Source organism: Rhipicephalus sanguineus, chromosome 2, assembly GCF_013339695.2.
Source record: "Rhipicephalus sanguineus isolate Rsan-2018 chromosome 2, BIME_Rsan_1.4, whole genome shotgun sequence".
Classification (NCBI taxonomy): domain Eukaryota; kingdom Metazoa; phylum Arthropoda; class Arachnida; order Ixodida; family Ixodidae; genus Rhipicephalus; species Rhipicephalus sanguineus.
Window position 1 is genome coordinate 181,696,205 of NC_051177.1, and position 25,156 is coordinate 181,721,360.

Sequence of the window (25,156 nt, forward strand, 5' to 3'; positions counted from 1 at the left end):
TCGCCATTTCTCTTGCGTCGGACGTCTCTTCTGCTGTGTTATGCCAATATTTAAAACTATGCTCAAATACGCCGAGCTAAAAATACGCCGATTTTTAGTGGTGGCGCCATCTGTGAGAAGGAGGCGAAAACGCTCGCCGCGGGAGAAACGAAATCGCCATATTGTAAGGGCTCATAACTCGCATGATGTCAGTGGCGTATGAAATAGTTCACGAATAACACCCTCCTCCACCGCTCTTCCCAATCCCACTGGGGCCCTTGCGATCAGAATGACAGGAGGAGAGGGGGGCGCCCTCCCCTCCCCATGCATACACACAATCACACTAGGTGCTCTTTAGGAATTTAACCCTTTAAAACACATTGAAGTCTACTCGACTGACGTCACTGTATATACCTGCCGAGTACTGACACCCACTGCCTCCCCCGGAAATTTTTTAATGTGTATATATACACGCTCACATATTTATAAACGCACCCACAAATGTGCATAAATATAGCTGAACACTCCCACCCATAGAGTTTCCTAAAATTAACTAGAGGGGCCTCTGGCGCTGCGATCGTTCAGCTACCATGGGAATATGGTGGCTAGATGGGGAGGTGTGCGAAACGGCGCGCCGTGGAGAGAGCGGACCTTCAGGACGCTGCGGCGGCGCTGCTGTCGGCACGGAGATGCGAAAGACGCGCGACCGGTCGCCTCCGCTGCGAAATAGCGGACTTCGCACGCTCTGTAATCGAGCTATCTGCCAGAGATTTGTAAGATCAATGGCAGCGCGCATGCCGTACAGTTCATCTTCCACTAAATACACTTTCAGCTCGACATCATGCGAGGTAAGAAAACATACGGTCGCCTTTTTCTCCGTGTGTTAGACAACGGTGAAACCAGGGTAGTTTGAACCCTGCCGTAACTTTCAATTTCCTATGAGTATATATACACGCGCGGACCATTGGCGTAGCAGGGGGTGGCACACCGGGCCCGTGCCACCCCCCCTCCCGAATCGTGCCACCCCCCCTCCCGAATTTTTTTCTGCCATGGGATACAGAGCACAAAATGACGATCGACCACATCTGCCTGCCCGGTACGCACATCATTCAAGGAGGTGCTTCCCCTCCTGGCACGGACAAGGGTGCTTGAACACCCCTACCCACCGCAGAAAAGATTTCTGGCTACGCCACTGGTGTTAGACAAGCTGGTTCTGTGCACTAGGGCTGTTCCTTGAAAATATTATAACAGGGCGAGAACGCCTCTTAGCCATTAAAGTGGTGAGTGCATGCAATTCTCATAAAATTAAGTTCTGGCAAGGATTGGCCGCCTTACCTTTCAAAGTACACAACGAGCAACATGTTCACTTGGAAGAGCTCAGGACAGGACCATGCTTAAAATGAACATTTATTCAAAAATCCATAAATCTTTAGCAAAGTACAAGTACATAACATGAAAAAAAAATATTTACAAATTCACATAATGCACAAAATTTTAACTGGTACAACTGGAATAATATAGCAAAACATCACATTTATGAGGTAAGACTTCACATTCGCAGTAAGGAATGTTGAATGCTTCTGGGCAGCAGAACTTAATTATCAACTCTTCGAGTTCACATAAAATAAGGCAAAATGGAACTTCATATTTATACAAACACTGAAATGTTCACAAGATAAATGCGTTCCATCATGTTGTTCGCCTCATCTTAAGGTGCTTCATCTTGTCTCTTTTAGCCTGTCTTGATGCGTTCTCATCTGCCACTAGAAAATGAAGCCTAGTTATCACATAAGATCTGATCACTTCATTTGTGACCTATACATTGTGCTGTGCGTAGCCAACCGTGTTAAGCTTGTTAAGAAAGAGGCAGGAGATGAGATCTTTTATGCTGTTGCTCTTCAGCTTGTTAAAGCTAAAGCAGTGCGTAAAGGCATCTTCCATTTTCAAGACCAGCTCAGTGCTTGTGAAGGGTACATCCGTCCTCTTCTATCCATGTGGTTTGTTAAACATGACTGTCTTGGACGCGGGCCCTGGCTGTCCCCTTGTAGCAACAACTCTGCACAGTCACCACATTTGGTTTTCTTTAGTATTCTTCGAGCTACATACCAAACAGACATCGTATGTTACACGCGAGTCACTTTTTTCCCCAACCAAATCACGGTGGTCTGGAAGGGAATCACATGCATTTAACATCACATGGACCTCATTGAGCTGCCATACATCTAAAAGATCATCAAGCTTGTTTTGCACAAATTTTAGGTCGCAACTGTTGCTCGGACCTATAAGGCTATTTAACAGGCCCTCTGAAACATTGCCACGCGAGGGAGACCGTGCCAAGGTCTGAAAACTGAGGCAACCATTCGACGCTGCTGTTTTCCTTTTCGGTGGGAGCTTCTTCGTAAGGTACGACGGAACATTCGGGAAAACAGTCCGTATGGCGTCGGGAGTCAGGCAGGGACGGTCTCGGCGAATTTGTACGGTTTCACCATTGATCACATGTTTGTACGTCCGAACGATAAATCGCTCATCTAAATGCGCTTCGCAAACGACACAGCTTGCTTCGTTCGTCGTCTTCACGAGCGGTGAAAAGGGACGTTTTTTTACCCTGCTTTCTGGCGGAAACATACCCAGAAGTGCATCCTGGAGCAAAGCAGTGTCTCTGTCTCTTTTCAATCACCATAGCTGTAACGAGCACGGCCACATTGCAAAAAGAAATCACTGAAGGCAGCGGCACCACGGCAGTATTTCGCTAAAACATACGTGTTCCCCGATGCACCACGAGCATGAAGGCATCTCCGTGGCGACAAGCGCGCCATCTAGCAGCGTCATGGAGCACTGGCGCGCCTCCTCTCACAGCGCAGGCTGCCCGATGCTGACACCTCCCCATCTAGCCACCATACATGGGAATGATGGGTAGTACACAAATTTGCCTAGTCTTCGTGCTTGCGGCTTCAAACGTACTTGTGGCTTTGTTTATTGTGTGTTTTGGCTTTTGTTTCGGATAAAAGAATAGACCGTTGTGAACTTCGTGACCAGGTTTGAATCGCTGAGCCTAAAGAAGTTAAAGTGGCGAAGTGAAACTGCTGACTTTTGCTGAACTTCGTTTTGCGACAAAGCGGATGCAGCCGACGCGGAGCCAAACGGAGCCGAAAGTACGAAGTTTAGACAAATTTGTGTACTACCCATCATTCCCATGCTGGCTGAAGCGTCATGCGTTGCAGCTCCCATAGACACTAGCGCCAGAGTTCCCTCTAGTAAGTATTGTAGGAAACTCTATGCTCCCACCCCCCTCCACCGAAAAAATTTCTGGCTACACCCCTGCCGCCAGGGGAACATTATCTGCAGGAACACATAAGCTACACGCCCCTTAATAACACGAAATGACATCAGTTACACTTTTACATTTGGGCATTTTGGGAACTGTTCCAGATTTGTTTACGTGGAACAGTTGAAGAAAAAGTGGGGGAGTTCGAAACAGTAATATTTCCTAATTGAATTAAATGTGTGAGAAGAGCAAACCCTCATTAATATCAAATAAAATATAGAATATGTATACACATGAAATAATGTGCACACGCAGTGCATATCAGGATATTTCCATTGTTTGGTTTCAAAGTCGTTGCTCTTGTCCGGCCAGGCGGCTTCAGATGAAGCACACTGATTCAAACCTATTTAAGACATATGTGCTGTCCCAGCACATCACAGCTTGTCTTTAAACATTTTTTACCAGGTGAAAATGTGTAACTGGGAATCTAACTGGTTCCAAACATAGCTGGCTCAAGGTGGCATCACATGTTCGTGTTTATCAATCGCATATCACCTGCCATCACCTAAAACCATTTCCTCCTGGCAATGCCTATGCCACCCCATATCATAATCAAGGAGCATGAATGTGTTGGTACTAATATTCTTCTCAAATGGGTAATGACCCATTTTGCATCCTGTACGTTCACATTGCCTGCACTACAGCAATCCTGCATCGGTGAAAACTAGTTAACCAGTTATATAAACAACTACAAGAAATGGGGCAAGAGCTCAGCTATCAATACAATATGCCACCTGATGTAACTGCTCATACGTTAAAAAGGACATGTCAAAGATTTGAAGAATTATAGAACCACCAGCAGCCTACTTTCAATATTATAAATTATTCATGAAGGTAATTCTACCAGTTCTAATTCATACAGGGCAGAAACATGGAAGATAACAAAAAAACTTGAGAATTGAGAAATTAAGGACCACACAGCATGCAGTGGAAATAAAAATAATTGGCATAACATTGAGAGATGAAAAAAAAGAGAGCAGAGTGCGTCAGAGCTAGAACAAACAGGAGTAGCCGGTGTGCTTGTCAACTTTTTCGATCCCTTTGGCGAGTATAGTCGTCTTGAGATATTGTACCAAAATGACCGATGACGACTAGCTATACTCATCATCAACAAAAATTGGTCCCGCATGGAACCAATGGGGACTAGACTCGTCACAGTTGTGTTTCTTGACGCTAGACAGCCACACTCGCCCATGTGCCATAATTGTGTCCCGGCTTTCATTTTATAGTCATCTGTCATTGTATTGACGTGAGGTGAAGCCATCTTCCAGTTATCTTTTTTCTTTTACACAGTTAGTGAAATAAAGTAACCCCATTGAATTGAAAGAATGGTACTGTTTTATTCAGAAATGAAAAAAAAGCTCTACAAATTGAGCGAAAAATTTTTTTCGGTAAATGTGGCACAATTTTCTTCTTTTTTTACGGTAGTATTAAGAGAAAAAAGTGGGCAGATAACGTGATCAGTGAGAACAATGGAATAAATGCCGAGGGATGGGAAACACGCACAGTCGAGGCCAGCAAATAGGTGCAGTGATGAAATTAGAAAATTTGCAAAAAAGAAAAATGTAATCAGCTCGCACAGGACAGGGCAACTTGGAGATCATTGGAGAGGCCTTTCCTGCAGTGGGCATGGAAGAGGCTGATGATGATGAATGTGTCGAGCGATTAAGCATCATGGGGGACATCACTGCTCTTGATGAAGTTTTCAGCCAAGGTCATGCCAACAATCTTTGTGCAGCCAACGCTCAAAGATGAAAGAGCCTGGATAACCATGCTGCAGGCTTCTGAAGTGCTTAATTCTTTCTACAGACGGGGAGGGAAGGGTTGAAAAAACATTTGGCGGAGGTTTGACAATCGCGTGGCTTCCCTGCAGCATGCATGTTCGCTTCTGACAGACCACCTAATAACATTCCGTCCGCTGCACCTGCAAACAGCAACAACAACGAAACATAATAGGATGAACACGATGGTTCCGCAGAAAAGAAAATGCATGTTGTGATTTTGGGTTATTTTTTAAAGAAAAAAGTCACAGTTTCGCCGCAAGGGCGAAGTAATGAATGCGATAGCAAGAAATTGGAATGTCACCCAAAGAACGAGAAGCAGCTCGATACTTGCAGCGTGCTGCTGAAGCAGGCAATGATATTTATAAACTGAGTTCACAGGACAAGTATATGTAATTGCTTTATTTTGAAATTGTAGCTTAGCACGCCAAAGACAAGATATGGCAACCTTTCTAAGCAAATGTGAGAGCAAGAGAGGGTGGGCAAATCTTTTAGTGCGAGGGTGAGGACACGACTTTTTGCTTAGTTAACGTGAGGGAGGAAAACAAAACATGAGGCCTGCACTACAGCACTGCATGGGCCAAATTTTTTGGCCCAGGCCCGAAATTATAATACTCCGGCCTGCTCCGGTGCTTTCAAACATGGCCAGTACCCGGCCCGGTTAAAAGAGCTACAAGCCCTTGAGCATAAACGAGGCATTAGTGAAAATTGACAGTTTCACAAGAACAAAGGGGATAGCCTAATTCTCGATTATTGTGAAGATACCACACACACAATATTTTCTGGAGATGTTTGTGAGAACTTGTGACAGTGTCATGATTTCAAATGGCGTTTTCACACATCTTTGCGCTATTATGCCTGTAACAGATTTCCGAAATAGTTGCAGAGCGATATAAGCAAAAGAATGGCTGGCTATCTCATACACAGCACTAGCCACTTGGTATTGGATTTCAAAAGAACAAGCATACGTCCTAGGTCAATAAACATAGTGTAGTTTATAGTTTGATAAAATTTATATAAATTGGTGATTGGAAACACCAGGGTAAAGCTCACGTGGGACATTTTACGTGGGTCAGGCAAGTCTTATTGCTTGATTGGGCTTCACTCCAACTGATGGCGTCAACTTTTCAATCGACAATATAACTTAGAGCACCGCATGGGCTGATTTTTCTGGCCCAGGCCCAGTGATGTTTTTGTATTATGAATGAAGCTAGGCCCTTGCTAATCTTGTTTAAACATTTAGGGTATGAAGTATTGAGCACAGCTCAGGTATGGCATAGAATAACGAGTCTATGCCTCGGTATAGACAGAGTCCATCAAGCTTAGGAGCGATACTTTCTGTTAAAAATAACCGGGGCTTAAAGCTGGGGGGTGGGGGCTAGAGGGGGAAACTTCCGAACCACTCTTCGCCACACTGACTGGTTCATGAACTCGTTTAGTGCAGACCATCTCGTTATACCTCATGGCAATACACAGCACGATGGTACTGACAACTGAAGATGCGTAATTTTTACAAGATACACAAAAGAACCTCCGACTAAAATTATGCAAGGGTGGATATTTATATTAGGTAGTTTTACGCAGTTATATATAGCATACCCAAGCGTATTACCGACTTGTATGAGACCCAGGCCTATGACGGTCCTGACTCAGACCCAAGCCCAACCCGAAGCTCGCGGTCCCTATCCGACAATTGCTTACCCAGCCCAAGCCCGGCTCGCGAGCCAGGCCTGGGCTTTCGGGCCAGCCCGGGCCCATGCAGTGCTCTAGCCTGCACGTCTCAGTGAGTAACAAATTCAGCAGTAATTTTCCTTTGTTGAAAAATGTTTTCATAGCGCGACTATGGGATTGTGACAGCGCACAAGCCATAGCCAAGACAGGGACTTGTCATCAGAATGCACTAAGGGTAAATATAGTGTTCTACAACATGTCCAAAATGTGCGCTTTATTTCCAAATCTGCAATGATACTTACTGAAGCTGTATGAAAATTGGATAACTGTGGAGTGAGGTTAAAACTGTGCAAAAAAAAAAAAAGCTAAAGGAACGAGCAAGACACTACGGAAGCATAATAATTCAATGTTTGAAGGAGCACTGACATAAAATTTCAAGCGCAAGATGTTGCCTTCACTCGATAGCTTGGTATGCATTGGTTCTTTTGGTGAATCTGCCTTCTCCATTTTCCAATGCTGCCCTCTGCCATTCTGGTAGGGGCCGGGACAACCAGTATTGCAAGAACAAAAGCCTCTGAGATGAAGGGGCGTTGTGCAATCTTTCCGCTAGGGAAGGGTGCATGCGCCGTGGCATCGTGAAAGAGGCGAATTATGAATGGCTTCCGTCAGGCGGAAGTTACTTTATTTTGAGGGTGACCAGCGTATGAGGGCTCAACGGTGCCTTCAGCACCCTGCAGCATCGACAGTACTGTGACGCATTAAGCGATACCCCCGCCCCGGCCCCATCGCTCTGAGTGATCGTGCACTAGTCAAGATAACGTTGATGATCTCAGTGTTGTCATTGTGGCACGGACTGGTGGTGACGCCTGGCAACAGTTTCGCTTCCATCGTCTGGTTTGGTTTCTCTCAATCCTGTGTCTTCGTCGAGCCACTTTGAATGATCGGTCGTGTGCTCGTCAGCGTGTGATAATTTGGAGCGATGATCCCAATTACATTACGTGCCAGCATGTCACGAGAAAGTTGTGCACTGCTTACGCCACTGCATTTAAAATATCACAGGAAGGAATGCCTTTGATGCGGACAGCTGCAAAGGTTGTTTACAAAAGCTTTCAGGAAGGACTGCACATGCAATTTACATCTCCTGTCCATGCATCTCCACGATGCATTCAACGTTTGCCTTATGCACCCAGAGACTGCGTTGTTCTTCACAGCTTAAAGGTTACATGGGCGAGACATGGCAGCATGGACGTCTCGCTAGGGTCGAGATGCACGGAGCGTCGACAGCGTTTGTGTGTGTGGGTGGAAGAAGGCGAGCCTGGTGGAACGCAAAAATCGGCAGACACGAACGAAATTCTGTGCAGTATTGATGTGTTTCACCTTGAAGACGACCATTTCCACTAAATAAATCATTTGTTGTTAGCCACCGGACCGCCTATTGTTCACATACTCTTTTTCTTTCCAAGGAGGCACACACTTGACATTGTAATAGGTACTTGGCAGGAGGGTGTATCAAAGAAATTTCAGCAGGAGAATGTGCCTGCTGTGTCACACCCTAATATTATAAGTGATACCACAGAACCCCCATCATTTCATTCTCTCCCGCACGTTTAGTCCAGATTCAAAAGGAGCGCCCTCAAGGTCCCCAAAACTTGGGCACACGTGATCTTATGGTACAGCACGACAGTGGAGCACTGATTTCTTACAATATTAGGTGACCTTTTTGAAAGATGCCAAAATTGTTCATAACCAACGATGCTAGTACTAATTATATGCATATACAATTCAATTTTGGGATTATCAGACACAAAGTTACTAATTAAAGTATAAAAGTTACAAACAAAAATTTTGTTGTCAGTGTTCCTTTAAAGGGATAATGACTATCAAAAGAAAAATAAGAACATATAATTATTCAATACTTAAAGGGAATGGATGCCAGCGAGGCAATGGGAATGAAATTTGCTGACAAGTCTGTGTTCGTTGGTTGACTGCATTCACTTGACCACAGTGCTGGCATAAATCGCTTGGAAAACAAGTTTTCTTACACACGGAACATAAGGTCGCGGTGCGCAATCCGGCGCCCTCCATATTTTGCCAGCATTAGTGCTGCCAGTGACAGGGTCGCCGTCCACGTGCGCGCTAGCCAACATCAGCGCATTTGTTGAAAACACGCATGCAGAATGCGCAAACGAAGACAAGTGGTAATCTTTGAAAATGGGCATAAAAAAAGAAAAGAGGAACGAAAGAGACGAATCGAACCTATGTGACTTGCCAATCACGAGTGCGAAGCTTTTTGAACGAGCCGCTCTATCACGTGACTGCAGTCAGCCAATCCCACGACACTGCCGGCAAATTTCCCTGGCTATTGTTGCCGGCTGCCGGTAAAATATCTCGGCGTCGTGCGTTTGGCAGTGCGCAGCATACTACAGCGCACACGCGTTCCGTTGTGTTATGTTTGTCGAAATCGCCCCACGCTTCGTCAATAATGTCTTTACTTTCTTCGACGGACCCATTTGAACCGTACGAGAAAGCCACGGTGGTTTCGCCAGCCACCGGCATCGATTGTGCGCAACGAGATGGCTTCGAAGACTTCATTCAGACTGGACAGCCACCCGATGTGCACATGGTGGTGTCTCCGCTCATCGTATGCGACGGGGTCACGACGTCATCTAACGACGACGACTGCGTCGAGGATGGCTCCGATCCTCGGGAAAACCCTTCTCTTACCACCAGTAACATAAGCTTCCGTGTGGGCGACCGCTTCGCGAGTTTCGTAGAGCTCGAAAAGGCCGTCGCCGCCTACAGCTCGTGCAATTCTGTGCAACTGTGGAAAAGAGACGCGCGCACCATCGACGCGGCCAGGAAGAGAGTCGGCAACATCGCCAGCAAGATGGGTGAGCACCTGAAGTATCAGAGCCTCAAATACTGCTGCATTCACGGGGGAAAGAAATTCACCTCGACCGCTACTGGGCGATCGTCCTCGTAAGTACCGCATTCCACTGTGGTGCCGTTTATGACACAGAGCACCTACTTAATACAACATGCAAGGGAGCTTTCACAAGCGGCGGAAGCGCTGTGCATTGTGGGTAGTCCGCCATTTTGAAGTCATAGACAACCGAGCCGGGAAGCGCACGCGTGCGGCAGCACCGAGTAAACAAACAGACGTGCCGGCGCAATCACGCTTGTTGTTCTTGTGAGGAGTACCGAGCAATAATTACGAAGTCAGCGAAGACCAGAATGTACGCATCGACACTCTCCCCGAAACACAGCGAGTGATACAACGAGAAAATCCAGCTATCCGGAGTGGACCTGTTCACGCTGCAGGCAGGCGAAGGCATAGTGGATGTGAATTTGTGACCGCTCGTCGATGCCTCCGACATTCGCGAATTTGTGGTCTTGAGGACGTGTTTTGTAACGCGACAGCAGCTCAGAGGAAGGAAGGCCGTTGGCGGCCACGACTTCGTGACAAGCGGCCGGTAAGCGAGCCGCGATCGTCATGACACAGGTAAGCTTCTAAGGGCGTTTTAGATGTTTATCTTTTCCATTCTTTTGTTAGGTGACCCATTCGCAGGCCCGCATCAAGCCTCCCGTCGAAGTGTGGTTCCTGGGGAAGGGTGACGGAGAAATCCTTGCTGCGCATTGCTCGTGCATGGCCGGAAACGGCTAGGCGTGCTCGCACATTGCAGCGTGCTGTACACCTTGGCATATTTTGCCAAAAGTTCATGAAAACTTATTGCACTTTTCTCTAAGAGCTGATGCTAATCGGCACCTTTGCTGCTTCTCACCGACGACACATAAGTGCTCGCTACTGCAGGTCGATACTCAGCTGCAATCAGTACGCCGAGAAACTGGTCGCGGTCAAGGCTGCGGTGCACAAGTTGGCTTGTTGCAGTGTCGATGCGCCACTTCTTCATCGCCGATGACGACAAGCCCATTGCGGCAACGGGCCGCACCTCAAGTTTTTTCATGGTAGGAGGGAACCAGCTCTTGGAGCCGTCTGTGCACGAGCGCTCTTCACGCGCTCGCAGGCCGTACTCCACGTAAAAGAGGAGCGCTGCGATGTGGGAACACGCCTCGCCGTTTCAGGCCGTGCGCGGCAAGTTCTCCGTAACCCTTCCCCAGGAACTACACTTCGACTTGAGGCTTGTCACATTACAAAAGAATGCAAAAGATAACATATCTAAAGCGTCCTTACAAGCTTACCTGTGTCATGATGATCCCGCTATCGGCAGCAACTTGCTTCATTCGCGGCTCGCTTACCCAGCCGCTTGTCACGAAGTTGTGGCCGCCAACGGCCCCCCATCCTTTGAGCTGCTGCCGCGTAACAAAACACGTCCGCAAGACCACAAATTCACGAATGTCCGAGGCATCGACGAGTGGTCACAAGTTCACAGTCGGCTACCTGTAGCGTGAACGGGTCCACTCCGGGTAGTTGGATTTTCTCGTTGTATCACTCGCGGTGTTTAAGGGAGAGCGTGGATACGTACATTCTGGTCTTCGCTGACTTCGTAGTTAATGCTCGGTGCTCCTCACAATAGGAACATGCGCGATCGCGCCGGCACGTCTGTTTGTTTATTCGGAGCTGCCGCACGCACGCGCTTCCCGGCTTGGTTGACTATGACTTCAAAATGGCGGACTACCCACAATGCACAGCACCTCCGCCGCTTGTGAAAGCTCCCTATAAGCACCATAACCCGCCGGGTCGCGTAGCCGCCGGGTCTACCGAAGCGCGGCAGCCGATCGCCTCCGCGTTCAGAGAAGTAGCAGAAGTAAGCCCGAACCACACGTACGCTGGCCGAGCGCGCGCTGTACGTTGGCTGTACGCGCTCCGGAGGCCGCGCATGCGCAGACGAAGCCAGCGCGGCAAAACGCGCGCGGTACGCGAGTGTTCGCGGCGACTGATATCGACCTTGAGACGGCGCGCGCCGGCGCGCGCTTGGAAGCGCTTGGAGCACCGGCTTGACCGACGGATGATGATACACATCATATGAAAAATTTTAGTTCTTATTTACTTTTGCATGCATCTAACAATAAAAAAGGTAACAGAAGGAGGTTTTGTAAGTATTCTGATGAACTATCAGTAATTGGCCGCGTCTCCTGCGCGCGGGTGGCAGGAGACGGTAGGTGGGGTAAAGCGTTCGGTTCACCCATATAGCCGCTTAAAACCGGCTTGACTTGGCTTGAAGTGTATAAGTAGGTGGCGGCAGAGTAGCGTTCAGGCCGCCGTTTATTTCTGCGTGGTGTGGTGGGTGTTGGCAGAGACGGCACTACTGGTGTTGGTTTTGAGCGTGAACTGTGTGCGCGAGAACCGCCTCTGGCCGTGGTGTAACCGTGGGGACGTGGTCAAGGTATATATAAACTGGTAGCGTAACTTCCGTAGAAGCCCACGTGTCAAGCCGGTGGCTAGTTGTTGCAACAGTCGCCATCTATGTGAGGAGGGGACAAACAGAATTAAAAAAAAAGAAAAAGATGACGTCACAACCGGAAGCGGAAATGACGTCACGCTTTAACGCGATGGGAGCGAAATTATGAAATTTTTTGACAGGGCGCCGCCGCTTACTTTTTTTTATAGCTGCATGTTCTTTTTCTTATCACTATGACGGCTCCAAAATGGAAGCCTGCAAGATAACGGGAAGACGAAAAGGACAGATTTGATAAATAAGGTGTATTTTATTGGCGAAATATTGCAGTTGAACAGGATATTACCCCAAAATATATAACACAGAAATCAGAAGTAGCATAACAATTCAACGTGCACACTGTGATGGTGTAATGTGGGCCCAGGATCCGAAATAATTCAACCGGCAGTCAGGTGATTCTGTACACAAACCACAGACTTTAACACAGCCGATAACCCTGACGATTCACACACAACACACTACAGCATTCCTTATTTACATCCTAAACGTCCTACGCGCCTCGCACACAAACTGTCCTACTCGCCGTTATGAACTGTTGCCGCTGCGGCGAGGTCGGTCGTCACCGGTACTCCTTGGGCAGTCAACAGTCACACTGCCTTGACCGTGGCGAGGTGGTAGTGGTGGTGATGATGGCACTGCAGGACGGTAGATCACCAGGCCACTGCAGCGCAGGTTAGCTGCCCGTCGCCAACATGAGCCGCGGCCACCTCGTGACACCACTCGGGCCCCAGGACCTCAGGCCAGGAACAGACTAGGCTGCCGGTCTCTGTGTCAGCACCGGGCACAGAGCGGGAATCAGGCTCACCAGGTCCACATGGCTGCCGGACGCTTGGTTAAGCGATGTCGCGACCCGAACCGCCGACCAGTGGCTGCCGTTCCAACCGTGTCGCGCTCCAACTCCTCGAGCCGCACGCCCCGCTCGCGCTTCCTTTTCGTCGTCTTCGCCTCCAAGGCGTACCGCAGAGCAGAACTGTCGTTCCCTCTTCGCCCCGTCACGGGCCACACAATCCACATCATCACACACACAAACCTTGCACACGTGTTGCTCTTGCATCGTAGACAGCACAGCGTTTCTTCGCGTAGCGTGGCGGACTCATCATCCCGAAGGGCGACAGCACGCCGGCCGTGCGCTGGCAAAACACAGTCACTGAAACGGTTCCCGATGGCTGCGATGGGCTATATTACCTTCTGCCAAGTACCACGACTAGAAAACAACGGTTATGCGAGGAAATATCTACGGACGACAGGCACAAACCTACTGCGCAAAAACGAGCGACGCCATTTGCATCTCAAAATGCGCAAAACCGTTGGCCCATGTTACCAGACTGCCTGCATGTGCCCGCTGTTTCTGAAATAAACGAAAAAAAAATTGGCCACTCAACCACATTCCCAAGACTAAAGTTTGATTAAAGTAATCTACTAATTTAATTCGTGACAAATAAATTTAAAACTAATGAAAATAAATGCTTAATTAATTTTTTGTTTTCATTATTTGTCCCCCCCTCACCTAGTAGCGCTTTAATCGTCACGCGGGTGTTGATGTTTGTCGCAATAGGTTTCCGACCACTTTTCGTTCCGACTTTCGCGACCTATTTAGATTGACCTTGACGTGGTCGCGTTGTGTAGAGTGTTGTAGAAAGTGATTCGTGTGCAAGTCGTTGCCGCTTTTGTTTCTGCGATGTCCCCGTGTTCAGTGGACCGCCGCCAAATCTATAAGCAACGATAACGAGCGTGAGATAAAGGCCATGTGTATGCGATTTGTAGTGGTTCTTGATGGAAAGGAAGAACGGAGTGTCTAGCGCGTTACGTCTAGACGTAACTATAGGAGCCGTTGCAGTTACGTCTGGACGTAAGAATAACAAATCTTAAAGTTACGTCCAGCGTGAGATCAGACGCACCGAACCGATCGGCTCTAGTGGCGCAGCGGGCTAGTACGTGTCGTGCTCGGATCTGCGAGGACGTTGGTTCGAACCTCGCTGTTGTCCTTCTCTCTCTTTTTTTATTAAGTGCTCCACGGGCGCCGTAATATTTTTTGTTTAAGGAAATCGCCTTGGTGGCAGCGGTGGACGCCCCAGCCCACGTCGCGCTCCGTACTCTTGCTGTAGTGACACCAGCCACTCGAGCAAAATAGTGGAGCGACGACGGCGCACCGCGAAGCGACAGCGTTCCAGTGACACGAGCCAACCACTGAGACTGGCAAGATAATTATTAAACTTAAGTGCGCATTGTGAATCACACGGTGGACGTAACTTTAGCAGCTGATTATGGCTCCCTGCGTCGTCTGCTAGCCACACCGTGTTCGCGAGTGTGCGAACGTCCTGCGCGCGTCCTCAGAGGGCAGCCTATTCCGCTGTGTTAGCACAGCATCAAATGCTTGTACGTATGTCTGCAAGATATAAACAAGCATTTCAATTTCCAAGGCTTGTATGCAGACTAATAAGTGAGCAAGACACGCAAATTGGGCGAGTTGGTGAGGTTCCATGGTAAAAATATAAAGCAGCGCTTTTTTAAACACAAGACGAAGGAATGGAGGGACACATACGTCTCTTCTTTCCTTCGTCTTGTGTTTAAAAAAGCGCTGTTTTATATTTTTAATAAGTGAGTGCATGCATGTGTCGGTATGGAGGTGTGAATGCAGAATTTTTGAGACACAATTATTATTTTATTTTATTTATTTAATACCCATAGCGCCCATACAGGCATTACGTAGAGTGGAAGGGGGGGGGGGGGGGGGGGGGTACAGAAGAAGAACAAGCATGAAAGTTGCAGGTGCAAATGAAAATGTAGATTATTCTACGCCGACACAAACGTACACAGCTGCGTCGAACACAGCTCAAAAATGTCGTATACATTGGGAAAACAATCTAAAATAAACAGAAAGCACAGTGATAATAGTTAATGGCAATGCGAACAGTAATTACAACAAAGCGCGGCAGTGGTAAATATATAGTACAGCACAAGATGCAAAGGAAGCACTAAAAGAAAACAACACAGTTTACAAATGGGATACAGTATAGATCATGGTGATTACCAGGCGTACGCATGATTTCTTTTAAGGCTCAGTGGTCAAAAGATTCAATCATTTTTATTCCAGAAAAGAATGCGTCATTAGACGAAATTCCTACAATTGTGGAAGGAAGTCGATTCCACTGACTGATAGTTCTGGGAAAAAAAAGAGTTGCTGAAGGACGATGTATTGCATTTATATTCTCTTATCTTAATTGTGTTCGTGATCTTTGCGTGCTGAAGTGTAGTGAGGCCGGTTAATGTATACGTCACGGGGAATTCGAGTATGAAAATGATATATGCTGTGTAATAGCTTCAGTCGAAATGACGCTCTTCGCATGCTGCAGAGACTTCCATTTTAATATCGCCTTAGATTCCGTTGAACTAAACTGTCTGTCATACATGGGTATATTAAGCACATATATCTTGCCGCCATGGACTGAACTTTTTCTAATCTTTCTTTGTTTGATGCTGTTGAAGGGTCCCACACGCAGCACGCGTATTCCAGCACTGATCTTACGTATGTTTTATATAATAACTCCCGGGTTTGCTGTGGAAATGCACGTGTATTTCGTCGCAAAAATCCCAAACTCCGACAAGCTTTACCTACGGTATAATCCACATGCCGACGCCATGATAAAGAGGGGCAAAAGTAAACGCCTAGGTATTTGTATTCGCACACCATTTTTACCGGTGAGCAGTTTATTGTGTATTCGAATTCACCTGGACTTTTTTTTTTCTGGTGAACCTCATGCACACCGTTTGCTTAAGCTTCAGTTTCATTTCCCATCGCTCACACCATGCGTGTATCGCACATAAGTCGTTTTGGATCACAGATCAGTCAGTTTCAGAGGTAATTTTGCGGTATATATGCAGTCATCTGCAAATAGCCTAATATGATATTGTACGTTTTCGTTAATCTCATTGATATAAAGTAAGAAAAGAAGGGGTCCCAGTACTGATCCCTGAGGCACCCCTGACGTAACATCAGTTATTGCAGACTGTTCGCCGTTTACAACTGCGCATTGTCGCCTCTCACGTAAATATTCAGCAACCCATGCAATAACTTGGGGATTAATGTAAAAGCTGGACAGTTTTTGCAGTAATAAGTAGTGCGAAACGGTGTCGAACGCCTTCTGAAAGTCGAGGAAAATACAATCAACCGAAGAGTTATCGTCCAGTGCTGCTGCTAAAACATGTGTGAACTCTACCAGTTGTGTGACGCACGATAGTTCATGTCTAAATCCGTGCTGGTTTGAGTTCAATAAAGAATTACTATCTATATGCTTAACAATGGCGGTATATAAAACGTGTTCAAGAATTTTGCAGCACACAGAAGTGAGTGAAATGGGGCGGTAGTTATTGATAACGTTGCGCGGGCCAGATTGAGCAACCGATGCCATTTTCCAGTCAGTCGGGAGAGAACTGTGTTTTAAGGACTTTTCGTAAATGACTGTTCGCAATCTCGTGAAGTGTTGGCGATTTAGAAATCCTTGTGATACCAAGCATGAACTATAGTCTGCAAAGGCCGGTTAGCAGTAAAAAAGACCTCAAGTCACGCACTTCTAGAGAGGTACACGGAATCATGCAAACAGAAAAGCAGAGTGCACAGAGTTCCACTTCAATTATAATTACACAGAAATACAGGCGTTTTTTTTTTTTTTTGTAGCCGCTACAGCAAGAAGTATATTGGTTCAGTCGCACAACACCATTTATATTGTAGTATGGGCAGAACACAACCTAAGCACGTACAAATAAAGCAAGAAAAAAAAAAACATCGAGCACAGTGGAAAACACGACTGTCGCCGAAGGCCAGTACCCCATTGATTGGCGGATTGCACTTCTCACACACGTAATAGGAACGTTAGGACGGCTTCGTGCATTAATGTGGCAATGGAGGGCGTATATACCACCATTGGGCTGTAGTCAACGCGCTTTCTTGGATATGTGCAACACTTAATTGGATATGTGCCGCCGACCGCCCATCCATACTACACTGCTAACGCCGCGACGGTGAGCCCAATCTCGCAACAATGTGTTGCGAGTAGGCCAAGTAGGCTGCACCAACATAACTGGACGGAAGGAGGCTTTCTAAAGACGACATTTATGTGTACACCGTGTGACGTGTGATACATCAACACGGGCACGCAAACCGTACTTACATCAAGTTCGATGGAGACCTGCAGTTATTTTACTTTTATTTCACTAACCGTGATTGCCCCAAACTGAGGTTGACCGCCTCAACGAAGCTAAGGAAAAGGCAGCACCCGAGACGATGGCTGAAGGCAGCGGCTCCGGCGGAGGCCGAAATTAACGTCTTCCTAAAGTGCGTCAGCTGGTCTGTCTCGACAACAGAGCTGCTGATACGCGAAACAGTCCGGCAAAACAAGCCACGCACGTCTCAATACATAGGTGATGCTGGTAAATCGGTGATACGACAGTGGTCGCTTAATTCAGCGAGCGGCCGTGCTGAACGTTACAGTTGATAGGTGCAAACGTCTAACCTTTCACACCGACCACAAGGTGACCACCCCTAACTTACGTCAAATATTCTCAGGGACAGTAGATTAAAAACAGCAAGGAGTTGTTTTAGTCTGCGCATAGGACGCGTAACCACGGAGGCAGAATTGCACCGTGGACCCCGTGGACAGTTACGTCTGGGCGTAACGATAGCGACGGCTACAGTTACGTCTGGACGTAACCCTAGACGCATTGTTAAATAAAAGTGATGGTTCAAGTACACTTCGCCCAGATGACTTTCCAACTGTAAGCGATCGATCCACGCAAAGCATGCACTTACCACACATACATGTCCGCCACAGTACGCACAAGCTGTGCGTCAGACAGACATTCACAAATCACGTAACTCATGGCCTTTATCTCATACTCGTACAGCTCGTTATCATATCTGATAGATTTGGCAATGGTCCACTGAACGTTTTGGCAATGGTCCACTGAACATCGCAGGAACGAAAGCGGCAACGACTTGCTACGACTTCTACAACATACACAACGCGATCACGTCCCTACGGTCAGAGGTGGTTCTCGTTAATGCGCACAGTTCACGCTCAATATCAACACCAGTACAGTAGTGCGTAGTGCCGTGCCTCCCCTGCCAGCACCCACCACGCAAGCCACACAAACGGGCCACGCAGAGCACGCACTTACCACACATACACGTACGCCACAGTACAAGCTGTGCGTCAAACAGACACATTTCACAAATCACGTAACACATGGCCTTTATCTCATGCTCGTACAGCTCGTTATCATTGCTTATAGATTTGGCAGTGGTCCACTGAACCGGAGGACATCGCAACAAAAGCGGCAACGATTTGCTACGACTTCTACAACACACACAGTTCTCGTTAATGCACACAGTTCACGCTCAATTTCAACATCAGTACAGTAGTGTGCCTCCTCTGCCAACACTCACCACGCAAGCCACACAAACGGGCCTGAACGCTACTCTGCCGCCACCTACTTATACACTTCAAGCCAAGTCAAGCCGGTTTTAAGCGGCTATATGGGTGAACCGAACGCTTTGCCCACCTAACAGAGACACTGCCGAAACGATGTCTTGCACGCATGAGGAAGCGCGCGCTTCACGTGCGCCTTCGCGCGTAGTGTGTGGGTGGAAACCGCCATAACTCGCCGGAGACGCCCGGGCTGCGCGCGCTGACGCGCGCCCCGTGCGCGTTTGGGAGCGTACGTGCGGTTCGGGCTGTAGGGAAGTAGTCCCGCGCTCATGCACTCGGCAACCTTCGCCGAAGGCGGGGTCAACGGCAGTCTGGCTCATGACGTCAGTCTGGAGTGCGCGCCCATTGGCGGAGGCGTGTGTGCATCCGCCTTTGAGGTGCAAAACTCCTACCAAGTTCCAGTTACAGTTATTGTGAAAAAGTAACGTTGTTACTTTTCCGTTACTGTATAAAATAAGGAATAGATCACAAAAGAAATTATAGTATTTATTTAATCAAAATGTGCGAAGGCGTGCATGTAGTCGAAATTGCACATGGTAAAATCCTAGCCGAAGGAAAAGGGGGCCAAGCAGTCCTTGCGTCATTCTGTCGATGCTGGAACTGGAAAGCATGGTTGATGCTCAGGAACGACGGCAGTATCCTACGACGTTCATTAATGATATCCAGAAATGCATGCCAAGAGGAACAGGGAGTGCGTCACGAGTGAAGTCGTCGTTCATTGCATCTATTTCCTATGCTCAAGGTGTATCATACCCTGTTCGGAGAGCTATGCATCCACTGGGCATACAAACCGTTTTTAAGCCAAGTTACACCTTGACATGTGTTTGCGCAAAACCCAAAGACCATACACCTGCAGACGATCAGAGCCAATCAGAGCGGGGTCATCTACAAGTGCTATGTGGGGATTGCAACGCGACTTACATCGAAACGGGCAGGGAAAACGGGATGTTGCTAGAGCAACCCGTGCAACGCGTTCTACGATGGGGCTTGCTGAACACTGCTGGAAAACAGCGCATAGTTTTGTCCTACAATGGGACGACACTGGCTTGTGAACGAAGGTAGGGGGAAGAACACTCCTGGAATCGTGGTTCCTTCACCACGACGTGTGGGCTTGCAACAACCTGAGAATTGCATAGGAGGCGAAACGTCTATGTCATATTATTAATAATTGTTGTGTTAAGTCGGAGTAAATCATTTACAATCAGTTCCAGAGAGGTTTTAAAAAAATTGCTTCGCTAGTTCATAGCTTTATAGCTAGCTGTCAAACAGGATTAGCTCGGAGCCACGGACGAAGGAGACTATAAACTAGGCGTCCTAATGCTCCACCGATACACTAAGAACAGAGCTACAAGCTCAAGTGACAAAAATGATATATATTCCGAAAAAAAAAAAAATGGACGTGAACTTAGCAAGCTGTTCAGTTGCAACATGGTTGATTTACGATATTTAGTTTACAAGTAAACTTGAAGTTGCGTTAAAGACCAACCTCAGACCTCGGCTTTCTGCAGGGAAGATAATCCTCTTAGCGACCTCCTCTCCTAAACAGCGAGGGGAGCCCTACTGTGTAAAGTTGAAAGGTGTATACATGATATGGTAAAGAAGGAAGTTCGAAAAAGCAGAAAGCATTTAACGTCGGCCTTTAACGAGTGTTGCAGTTGGATAATTTTTTATAAAAACAGAAGTAACTGTAACGGTATTTCCTGTTACAGTTACCGTGTAAAAAAAGTAACGGTTTTACAGTTACAAGTTCCTCTGACTTAAAACTAACTAGTTACAATTACAAGTTGCTGAAAAAAGTAACTAGTTACTGGTAATGCATTACGAGTAACTGTAGTTACTGCCCAAGACTGGTATATATAAAACCCACAAAGAAAAATAATTCAGAAATAAAATTCGAAGCACGACACCAGGGATTCGAACCTGCAACCCCTCGCTCCTCAGCACGCCGCCTTAAATGACTCTGCTATGCAGCATACGTCCTCCACTACGCTAACAGCGACCTATTTATATGCACCATTTACCGCTGGCAGTACGCAGAGCTCGGAGGTGCTCTGCATAAAATGTTCTTTATCACCAGCGAGATGGCGTGAAGGGCACGCTGTCATCACCTTGCCAGTTTTTCGCAGGAGTTGGGATGCGCGGGCGCCTTCTACCTGTACCACCTGTGCTTTGCCTTACAGGGCGTGGCCGCTCGTATGCACGCGCTTATCTTGTGAGAGGGGCGGTTTGTACGTATTGTGCTCTCACCACAAAGTTTGTGTTGGAGTTGCAGAGTGCACGAAGGTTACTTCACTCTCAGCAGCAGCCATGTTTGTCAGACTGAGCCGCTAACTAGAAGAGCCAAAGTAGGGGCTAGTTAGTTGTGCATAGCCGACACTTGCAACACGCTGCTCAAACACAAAGAAGTAACAACTGTGACAGCTGTTAGTTCGCGCATGTCCCGTGTATACCTGTGCACTCTTCTCGTGCGTCCTTTTTTTTTTGAGCAGTGCGCTGCAAGTGTCAAGCTGTGACAGTTGTTAGCTTGCGCTAGTCCTGTTTGTGTTCTTTTCGTGTGTCCTTTGTGCTTGAGCAGTGCGCTGCAAGTTTTGAGCTGCTTGCCGTTCTTCGTGTGACATCCCAATTTGTTGCTATTGCATTCATTGCTTCGCCCTTGCGGCGAAACTGTGACTTTTTTTGCCTGGTGGCTAACGCATACCCTGTTGCAGGACCTTCAAGCATGACTGCGGGTTCCACATCTATGTTGTTGCCACCAAAGACGGAGCCAACCTGGAGGTCCGAAGTGTGTGTCTCCAACACACTAATCACACTGTGTCGAAGCCTCTTTCTAAGCATACACCTCAAAGGCGGAAGGTTGGCCCTGGTTTCAAGCACAGGTTATTAGCGCAGGACATTCCAAGCACGAAAGTGCCTCTGTCAAAAAAGAATAAAAAGCCAGAACCCCTGCCCATTGACAGAGAAAAAAGTGAGCTGCTCCTGTCAAGCCATCGAAAGCACCATCGTAAGCCAGAGCATTATGATGGTGCTTCTGATGGCTTGACAAGGTCAGAGACTCTGCCCAATGACAATGTAAAAGCCCAAGCACCTGCCTCTGTGAGGCTGGCGCCTGTGCCCACTGACAGTGCGAAAGGTGAGCCAATCCCATCAAGTCATCAGAAGTACCATCAGGAGATTGAACCTCTGCCTATTGACAATGTTGAGGATGAGCCAATTCTATCAAGCCGTCAAAAGCATGAAAAAGCTGCAGCAGTTGCTGGCAAGATTGCCAGGATGATTTCTGAAGTCTCGATGCCAAAGTTTAGACGAAGATTGCAAGTTCTGGAGGCACTTTTGAGAGACTGGTCTAGCGATGAGGATGTGAGCATTGTAGTAAAGGAGCAAGTGGCAGCAGGTGGCGGGGAGAAGGATAACCAGTACATCACATCTCCGTGCTTCAAACCTGCAAATGTTTCAGAAGTACCAGGCAAGAGCAATTCTGACACCTTCACTTTGCCAGCAGATGAAGCTGCTGCCCACCTGTCATGTGTCACAACTGTTGTGCCAGTCGTAAGTGGGCAGAACATCATCCCCCCTACTGTTTTACCAATGAAAACCTCCGAACCTCTCACCTGTTTCAATGCTAATGAGGCAAATACACCATCCTCTGATGCCGTCAAGGAGATCGAGATTGCTCCTTGTATGAGCAACATCAAGCACCCCAAGGAAAGTAATGTAACCATGGTTCCCACAAAAAGAAAACGTTTTCCAGACTGCGGGCCCTTCAGGTCTCGCACTTCTGAGGAAAAGAAATCTACAGTCCTAACGTGGCTAGTGGGCGAGGCTGCCACTGCTGGTGCCCTGAATGGTAGGGTCCTCGAAAAAGAGGACGTTGAAACAAAGCCGGAGTTGCTGCACTGCGGTGTTTTGGACGACAGCGTGGATGTTAACATTGTAAGAAGGTTCTTCACCAGCGATGCTTGGATTGCTGTGACGAGTGTGGTGAACGCGAAACGCTCGGTGCATCAGTGGGAATGTGAGGAGTGTCGCGGAGACCTGAAAGAGTTCGACTCGATTTTGTGCGACTGGTGCCTCGGCTGGTATCACATCCCATGCACACCATTAAAGAGGCGGCCAAAGAAGAAACTCTGGCAGTGTTCTTATTGCATGTGACTTTGTAAGATATGTAATTTGCTTGTGAATATTGCACAAAGCTAGCATCGTTTGTTTTTACTTTTAGAACATATGAAATAAGTTTTTGGGCACAGCTTGCAATAAAGAAAAGCTGGCCAACCGTCTTTGGGCCATTTGGCTAGCCAAAAATGCCGCCCGGGTCCTAGGACTTCGAGCCGTCACCTGAAGCTTGTCATCATCAATGGGACAGGGGTTAAGCCCCTCTTCCCCCCGCCTCGTCAGAAAGAAACTGCCAAACTAATATTGAATAAAGTTTATTCATTTATTCATTCTCTCATTCTTGTGAGACTGTGAAAGAAATGAAGGCAAACTGCATACCATTTGCCTCTCAGATAAGCATTAGTTCAGATAACCTACGTAAACTTATGGCAACGGTCAGTGTAACAGGAGCTAGCCAAATGTTTGCCAACACTGCAAGAGTGATTCAGTGTTTGCATTTATTAGAAAGCTGGTACATCTGTAATCTGCAAGTTGTAGCTAAGAACATTTGATAGGTTTCAGAACTCTCAGTCGTCCTCAAGTAAATAATATTTTCTCAGCAGCCTAGCTGATTCGAGAAATAAATGCTAGAGCAACATGTACTGCAATGATGACGCTTTCTGGTTTGGGTGTGGTCGTAGACAGTGAAAAAAGATGGAATTCCGGTGCCAGTCACTTGACAGCATCCAGTCAACGAAGACTTCTGGCGAAGCACTAGTCACTTGGCCACAAGTCGAAGAACTCTGCCAGCACTACTTGCTTGACCATAGCTAGTCAAAGAAAACAGCTGGCAAAACACTTCACCATCATGAAGTGTCGGCACTGGTGACTTGACGGCAGCCAGCCAAGCCATACAGTCAGTGAAGGATTTTTTTAATTCCAGCAATAGTCGCTTGACCATCCTGCCAATGAAAGCTGCCAGTAATACTGCAACCGGCCTACCTCTGCCAGCAAAGCATGTTCAGGATGCTGACACTACTCATGTGACTGCAGTCAACCAATGAGGACAAACAGCTACCATAATATCCAGTTGCATGATTAATATGGCCTGTTTGTAATATTGAAACATAGGTGCCTGTTCGAGGGGCTTGTTTCTTTGTTAGAAGCTAATAAATCCAACCAACAAATTAAACCAAGGAAAGCATAGAGGATATAGGTGGTTGTTTTTAACTGTAGTGCAGTAATTATGGCATAAATTGAAGTGAACTAAAGTGGATGAAAAAAACACCTTTGCCATCGGTGGTGTCTGATGCTCTACTAATTGAGCTACGACGATGGATGTTCGCCAGTCCACTTTGTTGGGTATTTTGATCCATGCATGCAACACAAGAAGTGTTAGCCAGTGCCACTCGTAGCCAGGGCAGTGTGTGTAGAACACTCTTTTTGCCAGAGGGTGTCACGTGGCCCGTGATCTTTCCACAAGGTGGCCGCTGATAAATAAACCCTCGCATGCTACCTAGAGGTATCAAAATTACAGTTAGAGCATCAAACAATGTCCCGTACGCATTTCTTGGCTTAAGTGTCTGTTGGATTCATGAAGTTCTGTTGGTAATACGAATGAACCTGTAATGTGTATGACTGTGTGAAAACTGCAGATGCCAAAGGTGCCTACAGATTTTTGGGGTGCGTGGCAGCTGTGACGTAGAACTAGTTCCAATGCCAAAGGGTGCCAAGGTGGGCTTGGTGTATTTGAACTTTGGTTGAATTAGGGTGCCACTGGTGTACCTTGTAACAAGCCCAAATGAACTAACACTAGTTATGTGTGATGGCATTGCACTGAATAAGCAAATTCAATGCAAAACCTTTCCTGCTGATAGAATTCGAACATTTCATGCCAAAGACGTTGCTGCACCACACCCCTAGGGCAGTGCAACCATGTCGTTGTTAAGCTATCCTCTAGCACATGTTAAGACAACCCACTAGCTTGGAAAGCCAAATTTATATTCAGCACAGCAGGCCATCTTAGGGTACTTCTGAAAGAATGGTATTGCTGCAGTACATTGAAGTCTTATGAAAACTTGTACAGTAGGATAGCGTTCAGTTGAGTTTAGAGACGTCACAATGCAAATGGATAAGTATCAACCATACGCTTTGTTTATACTTATTTATATATACATTTACACTTTATCACTTTGTTTATACTTGCTTTGTTTGTTTGTTTTCTTGTTTATTCCCTCACCCTGCTTGGACGTGTATAAGGTTTGCAGTATTGAATAGAGAAAGAAAGAAAGAATTACATACCACTTCGCCCTCACGCAGGCAATATCCCATGAAAGTGGCGCCTATCTCACAATTGCGTTCATAAGATTTGACAGGCTTTTGTAAGATATCTTGGCTGAAGTTGCTATG

General features: G+C 47.0%; 1 protein-coding gene across 1 annotated transcript; it reads left to right on the plus strand.

Annotated features, from left to right (window-relative positions):
- Positions 1 to 9,165: 9,165 nt before the first annotated feature.
- On the plus strand, positions 9,166 to 22,902 carry LOC119383900 (uncharacterized). Its single transcript, XM_037652168.2, has 2 exons — positions 9,166 to 9,735; positions 21,367 to 22,902. Exons 1-2 carry the CDS (start codon positions 9,239 to 9,241, stop codon positions 22,805 to 22,807), a joined length of 1,938 nt encoding a protein of 645 aa, XP_037508096.1. The 5' UTR covers positions 9,166 to 9,238; the 3' UTR covers positions 22,808 to 22,902.
- Positions 22,903 to 25,156: the final 2,254 nt, after the last annotated feature.